Genomic DNA, 12,206 nt, shown 5'->3' on the forward strand with positions numbered 1-12,206 from the left:
TATGCCTTGAAGCTCTCTCAATAAAGTCGGCAAAGCGAGCAAACAAAAAAGACTTCTGAGAGATTACAGCGAGCCACGAATAGCACTCGAGGGAGCAGAGCTCCTGCAAGCGGAGACCTGGGGAGCGGCAGTCTGGGGGTAACGGGAGGCCTTCGGGGCCGTAGCCAGGATTCTAAAAGTCGGGGGGCTTTTTTAAAAAGTCAAGGGGCACCCTTTCCCAACCACTGTGGGGCTTGCTGCTTCTCAGAAGCTTTCTGGGGTAGGGCAGAAACCAGAGGGTCTGAATGTGGCTGAATCGAGGCAGCCGACCCTAAAACTTTGGCGTCAGGAAGGGACTGTACTTTGCACACAAGCAGGGGGGTTTCCTTCCACCTCTTTCCCCCCCCACCATAGCATTTTGCAGCTAGCAGCTCCATCCATCCTCGCTCCCTGCCTCAACCACGTGGCTCCCTCCACCTCTCTCCTCTCTGTCTGGTGCTTTTGCTGCTGCAGTGCACCGTCCCCTGCTCAGCCGTCCTGGCTCCGGCTGCCGCTGAGGACGCTTTGCCAGCTCAGCCACGGCAAAAAGAAAAAGAAAAAAGCAGACTGCACCCTAGAGGGTCCCCTGGGAGTCGGGGGCCCTGCCCAAAAGACAGGGGGCAGCACCCCCACAGGCCCCCCACCCCCTCGTGGCTTCGGGTCTGGAGAGCTTTCATGTATTCTGCCAATCTGGAATGGTGTCAAGGGAAGGGCGGAAGACAAAAGGGAAGGGCCTTACCGTTTCTCTCTTGGCCGTTCTCTCAGGAACCTGCCTCTCGCCATCGGCATCTCCATGCCTATCGTCACAGTGATCTATATCATGACCAACGTGGCGTATTACTCGGTGCTGAGCAAAATGGACATTCTGGCCAGTGACGCAGTGGCTGTGGTGAGTGGGCCCCCCTCTAAAGAAGAAGATGATATTGGATTTATACCCCGCCCTTCACTTTGAATCTGAGAGTGGCCAGCAATCTCCTTTCCCTTCCTCCCCCCCAAAAGACACCCTGTGAGGTGGTTGGAGCTGAGAGGGCTCTCACAGCAGCTGCCCTTTCAAGGACAACTCCTGCGAGAGCTACGGCTGACTCAAGGCTATTCCAGCAGGTGCAAGTGGAGGAGTGGGGAATCAAACCCGGATCTCCCAGATAAGAGTCTGCGTACTAAGAAGAAGACTGCAGATTTATACCCCGCCCTTCTCTCTGAATCAGAGACCCAGAGCGGCTTGCAATCGCCTAGATCTTCTCCCCCCACAACAGACACCCTGTGAGGTGGTTGGGGCTGAGAGGGCTCTCACAGAAGCTGCCCTTTCAAGGACAACTCTGAGAGGGCTGTGGCTAACTCAAGGCCATTCCAGCAGGTGCAAATGAAGGAGCTGGGAATCAAACCCGGTTCTCCCAGATAAGAGTCTGCACACTTAACCACTACACCAAACTGGCTCGCTGGCGGGTTACAACAGAGTCCTGTCAGTTGGTCTCCTGAGAGACCTTTCTTTTGCTCACTCTGGGTCCCACCAGAGCTGTTTCCAAGTTTACTTGTTTCAGTTGGGGACTCTGGAATGTATCGTCAGTTAACTGTTGTAACACAGATTCCTGGCTAGCTGTCCCACTGTTAACATCTCCCATTAAGCTGGGGATTTTTCCCTGAGGCCTATGGCCAAAGACGTTGGCCTCTCGGTTGCATTTTCTTGGGGTTTTTTTTCTTTGCAGACCTTTGCCGACCAAGTGTTTGGAGTGATGAACTGGACCATTCCGTTGGCTGTAGCGCTGTCCTGCTTTGGAGGCCTCAATGCCTCCATTTTAGCAGCCTCCAGGTAGCCAATTAGTTACTTCCTCCCTCCCTAACTCCCTCTCTCTCCATACACATCCTCCACGAGGAGTAATTTGAAAGTCATTTTGGCGATCTCTCCGCAGTGACCTTGATGGGTGACAGGGCCGGTGCGTGGGAGTAAGCGAAGTAAGCAGTTGCCTAGGGTGCCACCTGGCCTAGGGGGCACCACTGGGCACCCCCTCCCATCCCTGACACAGGACTCTGGCTCCTGACCACTGTCTCCTTGTCCTCTTCCATCCCCAAGCGGCCCTTAACAAAGCCAAGCCACCCCCTCTCTCCGATGCATGACTTGGTCTCCCACCTCATCCTATCCTGCCATCCTTCTTCCTGGCGTGGCTGGCAAGCATTTATTCTTGCAATTTTTTAAGAAGAAGATATTGGATTTATATCCCGCCCTCCATTCCGAAGAGTCTCAGAGCGGCTCACAATCTCTTTTACCTCCCCCCCCCCGCCACAACAGACACCCTGTGAGGTAGAAGAAGATATTGGATTTATATTCCTCCCTCCACTCCGAAGAGTCTCAGAACAGCTCACAATCTCCTTTCCCTTCCTCCCCCCTCCCCACAACAGACACCCTGTGAGGTAAATGAAGATATTGGATTTATATCCTGCCTTCCACTCCGAAGAGTCTCAGAGCGGCTCACCATCTCCTTTCCCTTCCTCCCCCACAACAGACACCCTGTGAGGTGGGTGGGGCTGGAGAGGGCTCTCCCAGCAGCTGCCCTTTCAAGGACAACCTCTGCCAGAGCTATGGCTGACCCAAGGCCCTGCTAGCAGGTGCACGTGGAGGAGTGGGGAATCGAACCCGGTTCTCCCAGATAAGAGTCCGCACACTTCACCACTACACCAAACTGGCTTTAAAATAACTTATCACATTTTTTTGAAAAATTAAAAATCAGTATATTAAAAATGTGAAAAGTTTCAAGTCTGGCACGCTTCATTTTCCCTATATTTTTTAATAATTGGGGGGGAGGCAGCGCGAGTGGGTGATTCGCCTAGGGCGCCAGAAAGCCCAGCACTGGCCATGGTGGGCGATCCCATAGGATTTCCAAGGTGAGAGGAGGCTTGCCCTTGTCTGCCTCCGGATAACAACCCTGGATTTCCTTGGTGGTCTCCCGTCCAAGTACCAACCAGGGTTGACCATACTTAGCTTTCGTGATCGGACAAAATTGGGCTACCTTGGACCACTGCTCTTTGGGCCATTCTCTTCTTTATAAGGTGTCCCCCACCCCACTTCCTCCCAGTCCCTCAGTTGTACCCTCCAGCTTTCTCACACTCTCTGTCTTTGCAGGCTGTTTTTTGTTGGTTCCCGTGAGGGTCACCTGCCCGACGCCATCTGCATGATCCACGTCAAGCGGTTCACACCCGTCCCGGCCCTTCTCTTTAACGTAAGACCTTGTGATGGGGTGGAGGCCACCACGGTCTGCATGGAGGAGCAGGGGTGAGAGGGGCAGCCCAGCGTGCCCTCCGAAAAAGTCTTTGTTCTCCAATAGCCCCAAACAGCTTGCGTGAGCGAGATAACTCATACGGTGCAAACCATGCAGGGCTCTTTTTCAAGCAGAAGCTCCTCTGCATATTAGGCCACGCCCCCCTGATGTAGCCAATCCTCCAAGAGCTTACAGGAGGCCCTGCACTAAGAGCCCTCTAAGCTCTTGGAGGATTGGCTACATCAGGGGGCGTGGCCTAATATGCTAGAAAAAGAGCCCTGCAACCATGGGTGTCCCAAATCCCAACACAAACAAGAAAGCACAGTGCAACTTTATTAAAAAGGTAAAGGTAGTCCCCTGTGCAAGCGCCAGACGTTTCTTACTCTGGGGTGACGTTGCTTTCACGTTTTCTCGGCAGACTTTTTAACGGGGTGGTTTGCCATTGCCTTCCCCAGTCATTTACACTTTATCCCCAGCAAGCTGGGTACTCATTTTAGCGACCTCGGAAGGATGAGAGGCGGAGTCAACCTGGAGCCGGCTACCTGAACTCAGTTTCCGCCGGGATCGAACTCAGGTTGTGAGCAGAGCTTAGGACTGCAGTACTGCGGCTCCACCACGCTACGCCACGGGGTTCCTGCAACGTTATTGGTATCAACTAAAATTACACAAAATGGTGCCTGTTTTGGGTCGTTTTGGTTAGTCTTCCTAAAAGGTATTTATGTAGATTGCAGGTTTTTTTTTCTGGATTTTGATTTGGGTTATATTTTGGTCGCTCCTGAATAAAAGGCATTATGTGGACAGGAGAGGGAAAGGCCACTTTCAAAGGATCGGGGCCTGTAAAGTTGAGTCAGTTGAGAGTTAATCAAGTAAAGGGCTTTTTCTCAGTTGCTACGTGCTCCTAATTAGTTAGGCAGCGATTTTTTTTTTTTAAAAGTGCAATTATTTTCAATGCAACAATTTAGAAAAGAATGCAGCATCTTCGAAGAGGCCTTCTCTCCTCACCCACATGGTATAGTGTCCAGATCACATGAAGTGATGGTATCGCTTTATTCTGCTCTGGAGTATTGTGTTCAGTTTGGGGCACCACATTTTAAGAAGGTTATAGACCAGCTGGAACGGGTCCAGAGGAGGGTGACAAAGATGGTGAGGGGTCTGGAGACCAAGTCCTGTGAGGAAAGGTTGAAGGAGTTGGGCGTGTTTAGCTTGGAGAGGAGACAGCTAAGAGGTGATATGATCACCATCTTCAAGTCCTTGAAGAGCTGTCATATAGAGGATGTTGCAGAACTGTTTTCTGTGGCCCCAGAAGGTCGGATCAGAACAAACGGGTTGAAATTAAATCAAAATTTAATCAATTAGGAAGAACTTCCTGACAGTTCGAGCGGTTCCTCAGTGGAACAGGCTTCCTCAGGAGGTGGTGGGCTCTTCTTCTTTGGAGGTTTTTAAACAGAGGCTGGATGGCCATCTGACAGCAATGCAGATCCTGTGAATTGGGGGGGGTGGTGGTATTTACAAGTTTCCTGCATTGTGCAGGGGGTTGGACTAGATGACCTTGGAGACCCCTTCCAACTCTATGATTCTATAGGAGGGAATGTTTCCTTTAAAGTGATGCTCATCAGGACACATTTGAGCATCGTCAAAAAGCACAGCAAGTCTCTTTTTTTGACCCCGCCAGAGCTATTTTTCTTCCTGTGCAAATGAGCGATCAGTAAAAATGCAGCCAATTAATTGGCTTAGAGTTATTCCCTTTTAAACTGACCCATTTCCAAAAGGTGTGCTGGGGACATACTTTTTGGATTCCTCAAAGGGGAGGCGAAAGCTCTGCAAAAATGGAGGGTGATCGATCTTGACAGATACGCTGTCAAACAGCCGATTGGACCTGACAAGAAGCAATCCCAGAAGATGTGCTGAAAAGCGCTGAACATCGTTCTGTCTGGGAAGACAAGCCAAATTGGGCCTGAACAGATTTTGCGATGGGATTATTTGAAGGGGGGGAAAAACCCACCCGGGCTCCTTCTCCCTCTGATCTCCTTGTGGGAAGAGAAAGCTCAAATGTAATGAGGAACGATCTGAAGCGATGTAGATTAAAGATCTTGGAAAGACTTGTTCTTCTGTGGGCAGTACGATGAGGGCGGGGACATCCCTGGAAAAAGCGGGATAAAGGGGGCCAGGGCTGGCTCTAGGCTATCTGGCTAACTTCTAGCTCCCCCCTCTCCATTCTGATAACCAGTTTTCAAAAGCAGATGAATTGTGGAGGGAAGTGTGCATCCAATTTGGCGCCCCTGAAGGCTGGCCCCCTAGGCGATTGCCTATTTCCCCTAGTGGCAGAGCCGGCCCTGATGGGGACCCAGGAGCTTTTCAGGTTTCCAAACTTATTCAGCCTGTGGACACCTTTGGAATTCTGACACAGGGTGGTGGGCGTAATTGCAAAGCGACTGCCGAAGGAGGTGAAGCCAATCATGAAATGGCGATGGCGAGCTTCAGGAGACGAAGCTGAATTAAAATATCAGAGAGCAAGGTTATACACAGGGCTTTTTTTGAGCAGGAACACACAGGAACGCAGTTCTGTCTGGCTTGGTGTCAAGGGGTGTGGTCTGATATACAAACGAGTTCCTGTGAGGCTTTTTCTACAAAAAAGCCCTGTGTGAAACAATGGTGATGCCAGGGGTTTGTGGCCTGATACGCAAATGAGTTCCTACTGGACTTTCCCTACAAAAAAGCCCTGTGTGAAACAACGGTTATGTCGGGGTGTGTGGCTTAATATGCAAATGAGTTCCTGCTGGGCTTTTTCTACAAGAAAAGCCCTGGTTATATATAATTCTTTAACATCTTCGACATTTTAGGCAGAATCTCTGTTTAAGAGGAAGCCTTTTAATGCCTCTTAAGCCCCGTGGTGCAGATTGTTAAAGCTGCAGTACTGTAGTCCTAAGCTCTGCTCACAACCTGAGTTCGATCCCCGTCGGAAGCTGGGTTTTCAGATAGCCGGCTCGAGGTTGACTCAGCCTTCCATCCTTCCGAGGTCGGTAAAATGAATACCCAGCTTGCTGGGGGGAAAGTGTAGATGACTGAGGAAGGCAACGGCAAACCACCCCATAGAAAGTCTGCCATGAAAACATTGTGAAAGCAATGTCACCCCAGAGTCGGAAACGACTGGTGCTTGCACAGGGGACCTTTCCTTTCTTTCCTCTTAAGGTGTTGGTGGGCATCACACTCACATGCACCATGTTGGAGATTCCTGCTGTTACTATTCTGTGGGACTGGAATGGAGCAATACCTAGAATCATAGAGTTGGAAGGGACCTCCAGACTCATCCAGTCCAACCCCCTGCACAGTGCAGGAACATCACAGATACCTCCCCCAAACACACACCATCCCCTGTGACCCCTGCTCCATGCCCAGAAGATGGCTAAAACCTCCAGGATCCCTTGCCAAACTGGCCTGGAGAAAAATCACTGACTGACCCCAAAGTGGCCATGAGCACTTCCCTAGGCAACCTGCCCTGAACACACGTGAATATAAGAGCATAAGAGAAGCCATGATGGATCAGGCCAATGGCCCATCCAGTCCAACACTCTGAGTCACATAAGAACATAAGAGAAGCCATATTAGGTCAGGCCTATGGCCCATCCAGTCCAGCACTCTGTGTCACATAAGAGAAGCCATGTTGGGTCAGGCCAATGGCCCATCCAGTCCAGCACTCTGTGTCACATAAGAGAAGCCATGTTGGGTCAGGCCAATGGCCCATCCAGTCCAGCACTATGTGTCACATAAGAACATAAGAGAAGCCATGTTGGGTCAGGCCAATGGCCCATCCAGTCCAACACTCTGAGTCACATAAGAACATAAGAGAAGCCATGTTGGGTCAGGCCAATGGCCCCTCCAGTCCAGCACTATGTGTCACATAAGAACATAAGAGAAGCCATGTTGGATCAGGCCAACGGCCCCTCCAGTCCAACACTCTGTATGTCACACAGTGGCCAAAAAAACCCAGGTGCCATCAGGAGGTCCATCAGTGGGATCAGGACACTAGAAGCCCTCCCACTGTTGCCCCCTCCAAGCGCCCAAAATACAGAGCATCTCTGCCCCACACAGAGAGTTCCATCTATAAGAACATAAGAGAAGCCATGTTGGATCAGGCCAGTGGCCCATCCAGTCCAACACTCTGTGTCACATAAGAACATAAGAGAAGCCATGTTGGGTCAGGCCAATGGCCGATCCAGTCCAACGCTCTGTCTCACACAGTGGCCAAAAATACCCAGGTGCCATCAGGTCCACCAGTGGGGCCAGGACGCTAGAAGCTCTCCCAATGTTGCCCCCTCCAAGCACCCAGAACACAGAGCATCTCTGCCCCAGACTAAGAATGTAAGAGAACCATGTTGGATCAGGCCAATGGCACCTCCAGTCCAACACTCTGTCACACAATGGCCAAAAAAACCCAGGCGCCATCAGGAGGTCCATCAGTGGGGCCAGGACACTAGAAGCCCTCCCACTGTTGCCCTCTCCAAGCACCCAGAATACAGAGCATCTCTGCCCCGCACAGAGAGTTCCATCTATAAGAACATAAGAGAAGCCATGCTGGATCAGGCCAATGGCCCCTCCAGTCCAACACTCTGTCACACAGTGGCCAAAAAACCCCAGGCGCCATCAGGAGGTCCATCAGTGGGGCCAGGACACTAGAAGCCCTCCCACTGTTGCCCCCCCAAGCACCCTGAATACAGAGCATCTCTGCCCCGCACAGAGAGTTCCATCTATAAGAACATAAGAGAAGCCATGTTGGGTCAGGCCAATGGCCCATCCAGTCCAACACTCTGTCACACAATGGCCAAAAAAACCCAGGCGCCATCAGGAGGTCCATCAGTGGGGCCAGGACACTAGAAGCCCTCCCACTGTTGCCCCCTCCAAGCACCCAGAATACAGAGCATCTCTGCCCCGCACACAGAGTTCCATCTATAAGAACATAAGAGAAGCCATGCTGGATCAGGCCAATGGCCCCTCCAGTCCAACACAGTCACACAGTGGCCAAAAAACCCCAGGTGCCATCAGGAGGTCCACCAGTGGGGCCAGGACACTAGAAACCCTCCCACTGTTGCCTCCAAGCACCAAGAATACAGAGCATCACTGCCAAAGACAGAGAGTTCCATATATACCTTGTGACTAATAGCCCCTGATGGACCTCTGCTCCATATGTTTACCCAATCCCCTCTTGAAGCCGTCTATGCGTGGGAAGAGTGGGCTGCGTGGACTCTCTGCAGACCCCCCCACATCATGCTTCTGATGTCTTCCCCAGGGAGCCATGGCTTTGGTCTACCTCTGCGTCGAGGACATCTTCAAGCTGATCAACTACTACAGTTTCAGCTATTGGTTCTTCGTCGGCCTCTCAATCGCAGGGCAGCTCTATCTGCGCTGGAAAGAGCCGTCAAAGGAACGGCCGCTCAAGGTAAGGGTGGGGAAATACCCTCATGTGGGGGTGGGCAAGCGTGTGCACCTGGGACCCTAGGCCCTCTTGCTCGAGACTCAGAGAAGTGTCCCGATGTGACCTGCATTTGCCTAGTCTCATAACCTGAGAGCTAGGGTGACGGCTGTAATAGTGCAAGTACTGGGTTCGAATGTGGGAGATCGGAGTTCATTTTGAGTCCGGTGTGCAAACTGGGATAAAATAGGGTTTAAAAAGGGTGGGAGAGAGGCCACGGCTTAGTCTGTTTGGCATGAAGAAGGCCCCAAGATCAGTCCCCGGCATCTCCAGCAGGGATCAGGTTGTAGGTGATGAGAAAGGCCAGGGGTCTGTCTGATTCAACTGCACGTGTTGAATAAATGGCAAAAAGATTCCCCCCCCCCTCCTGTCCCCTGCATGATGTTGGCTTCTGTCCCCCACCAGCTGAGCATCGTCTTCCCGGTGGTCTTCTGCCTCTGCACCATCTTCCTGGTTGCCGTCCCCCTCTACACGGACCCCATCAATTCCGCCATCGGGATCGCCATAGCCGCTTCCGGGCTGCCTTTCTACTTCCTAGTGGTGCGGGTCCCCGAGCGCAAGAGGCCGGAGTGTCTTCGGCGGGCCGTTGGTGAGTATCCGGATGTTCCATTTCTCTGATCTCATAAACTGCCGTCTCCCAAGACACACATGCTAGAGTGACCATGGGCACGAACTGGTAACGAGTGTAGGAATTCGGGGGCCCTCTTGGCTCTTCCCCTTCTCCCCGTGGTCTAATGCAGGGGTGGCCAAACCGTGGCTCAGGAGCCGCACGTAGCTCTTTCACACATATTGTGTGGCTCTCGAACCCACACCACCCCGTCGGCCTGGTTGGAGAAGGCATTTGTCTCTTTAAATCACTTCTACAAGCCTAGTCAGCCAAAAGACATTTAAAGTTGCTTTCCACATCTCCTTCCCCCATCTATTTGACTGCCTTCCTTCCTTCCCTGTGGCTCTCAAACATCTGACATTTATTCTATGTGGCTCTTACGTTAAGCAAGTTTGGCCACCCCTGGTTGAATAAATTTTGACCTGCTGCAGAATTTTACAGCTTGAGGCTGGGGGAATCTTTCAACTCAATGAATGGCTCTCAGAACCTCCTCTTTGCTTTGATCCCACCTTTACCCTGTCCTCAAATCCCCATGAGTTTTCTGAACCTCACCTCTTCTGATTGTATAGGCTGGTGTGGTGCTGTATCGCCTTCTGTCAAGTGCTAATAGCAAGGCAAAGTCCAAAAGCTGGTAGTTATTTTTTATTGAACAGAAAGATGTCGTTATCTACAGGACACTGCTCCCCTGTTCAGCTTCCGCCCCATCTCTTGGGCCCTTCCCTCGGAGCTGCCTGGGTTCTGCCGATTCCTCTTTGCCTCTCTGACCTTCCACCTTCATAGTTTCAGAGGGTAGCCTTGTTGGTCTGCAGTATTTGAAGCCCCATAGACACCACCAAGATTTTCAGGGTATAAACTTTTTTTCTTGGTATTTTTATGTGCATGTGAGAGTGCAGGTCCGCCTGGAAGTCATGGCGACCTCTGGTGACTGACCCCTACTGGGGGCCTGGAGGATATTCAGAGAGGTGGCTGGATAAAGCCTGCCCCTGCCTCCCACCTCTGGTATTCCAAGGAGATCTCTCATCCAAGTACTTGCCACAGTTGTCCCTGCTTAGCTTTTGAGACTGGGCTTGCCTGGGCTATCCAGGTCAGGGCATGACCTTCTGATTCTTGAAGCTCCCTATGTCAAATACAATGAACTTTGACTCTGAAAAACTTAAACCCTGAAAAATCTGGTAGGTTCTCAAAGGACACGATTTTAGCTGTTCTCCCTCATTTCGCCTCTTTCCCCTCCCCACTTCTGGCTCCTTGCCCTTCTTTAATCCTCTTTGCTTCTCTCCTTCCACCCAGTTCCTCCCACGTTGCTTTCTCGTGGTCCTCCATTGGCCACCGGTTCGGGCCCCGAAGCCACATCTTTGGCCAGTTATCTAAGGCTGGGCCTAACTTGCTCAACATAAATGCTACCCGACATAGAATAAACATCTGATGTTTGAGAACTTCAAGACATGAATGTTAGATGTTCAAGAGAAGGAAGGAAAAAAAACAGACAGAGAAGGAGGGAGGGAGAGGTGGAAAGAAAGCGACTTTAATCTTAAATGCATCTTCCAAGCCACTGGTTGGCTTGACTTTTGTGTGGCCATTTAAAGAGACAAATGCCTGCTCCAAGGTGGTGGGGGCTTTGAGAGCCACACAATATGAATGGAAGGGCCACAGTTTGGCCACCCCTGCTCTAGGCAGCCTGAATGAACACTTTTGTCTGGGAGGGATGGTGGCTCAGCGGTAGAGCATCAGCTCGGTAAGCAGAAGGTCCCAGGTTCAATCCCCGGCAACTCCAACTAAAAACAGTCCAGGCAAGTAGGCATGAAAAACCTCAGTTTGAGTCCCTGGAGAGCCACTGCTGGTCAGGGAAGGGACGGTGGCTCAGTGGCAGAGCATCTGCTTGGGAAGCAGAAGGTCCCAGGTTCAATCCCTGGCATCCCCAACTGAAAAGGGTCCAGGCAAGTAAGCATGAAAAACCTCAGCTTGAGACCCTGGAGAGCCGCTGCCAGTCTGAGTAGACAAGACTGACTTTGATGAACGCAGCTTCATGTCTGTTGCGTGGTGCGCCAGGTGGTGGGAGCCACACGACCACAGCCGTAACCCAGCCCTGAGGTGGGTCATTGGACTGGGTGCTGCAGTCCTGTGCTTTCCTGGCCAAACAACCGGCTCCCTGAGAGACAGAGCAGTGATTTAGCTGGGGCGGTGGTAAGGTGGGGTGGTTACAGCTAGTCCAGCTCCCTTTTTCAACTCCCAGACTGATTCCACCCCTTTCTCTCTGCAGCCTCCGTGACGCGGCTGATCCAAATCCTGTGTTCGTCCGTCCTGACGGAGATGGATCCCGACATAGACGCCAAGTCTCAGTGATGGAGAGACTGCCGGCGGGGGGGGGGGGGGGGGGCTGGAATCTCCTCCCTGCCCTTTCCTTCGATGACAGACTCTTTCCTGCCCTCTAATTTATTGTTTGCTACGTTGCTGGACTAGGGGATGGAGAGCTGCTGGTGGAACGGAGGGGCTTCCTCCGTGGCGCACAGGACCTCAGACTAACCATTGCATCCCCAATAAACTCTCAGCACTCCACAAATTCAACTGGGATTGTGATCTGGGGCTTAGCATCAACTTCACCCTCCAACCATCGGTCCAGTGTTTTGGTTTGCTCATGCTCCTCAGTAAAAAGTTTTTCTTCTTGGTCATTCTTCCTCGCCCTCCCCGTTTCCATCGAACTAATGCTTCCACTCTAGATTTGTCTCCCTCTGTTAGGAGACCACTGCAGGATACAGGCAGGGAAAACTTAAGTCTCCATGTTTATGGGCAGCATTGAGCTGCATGCCGGATGATGGGAATGAACGGGGGAACACGTTCGCTATCATGTCTGGGAGTTTCCCAGAGG

The 12,206-nt window shown here is 51.6% G+C and overlaps 1 protein-coding gene across 1 annotated transcript in view; it reads left to right on the top strand.

The window, feature by feature from the left end:
* Window positions 1–12,007, top strand: part of SLC7A7 (solute carrier family 7 member 7) — a 31,230-nt gene extending 19,223 nt beyond the window's left edge. Inside the window, exons 5-10 of the mRNA XM_060255367.1 lie at window positions 784–907; window positions 1,722–1,825; window positions 3,134–3,230; window positions 8,554–8,703; window positions 9,142–9,325; window positions 11,601–12,007. Of these exons, the coding sequence (XP_060111350.1) occupies window positions 784–907; window positions 1,722–1,825; window positions 3,134–3,230; window positions 8,554–8,703; window positions 9,142–9,325; window positions 11,601–11,683 (742 nt within the window). The 3' untranslated portion in view covers window positions 11,684–12,007. The remainder of the gene's footprint in view (window positions 1–783; window positions 908–1,721; window positions 1,826–3,133; window positions 3,231–8,553; window positions 8,704–9,141; window positions 9,326–11,600) is intronic.
* Window positions 12,008–12,206: the final 199 nt, after the last annotated feature.

The sequence above is a fragment of the Heteronotia binoei genome, chromosome 15 (genome assembly GCF_032191835.1).
Source record: "Heteronotia binoei isolate CCM8104 ecotype False Entrance Well chromosome 15, APGP_CSIRO_Hbin_v1, whole genome shotgun sequence".
NCBI lineage: Eukaryota > Metazoa > Chordata > Lepidosauria > Squamata > Gekkonidae > Heteronotia > Heteronotia binoei.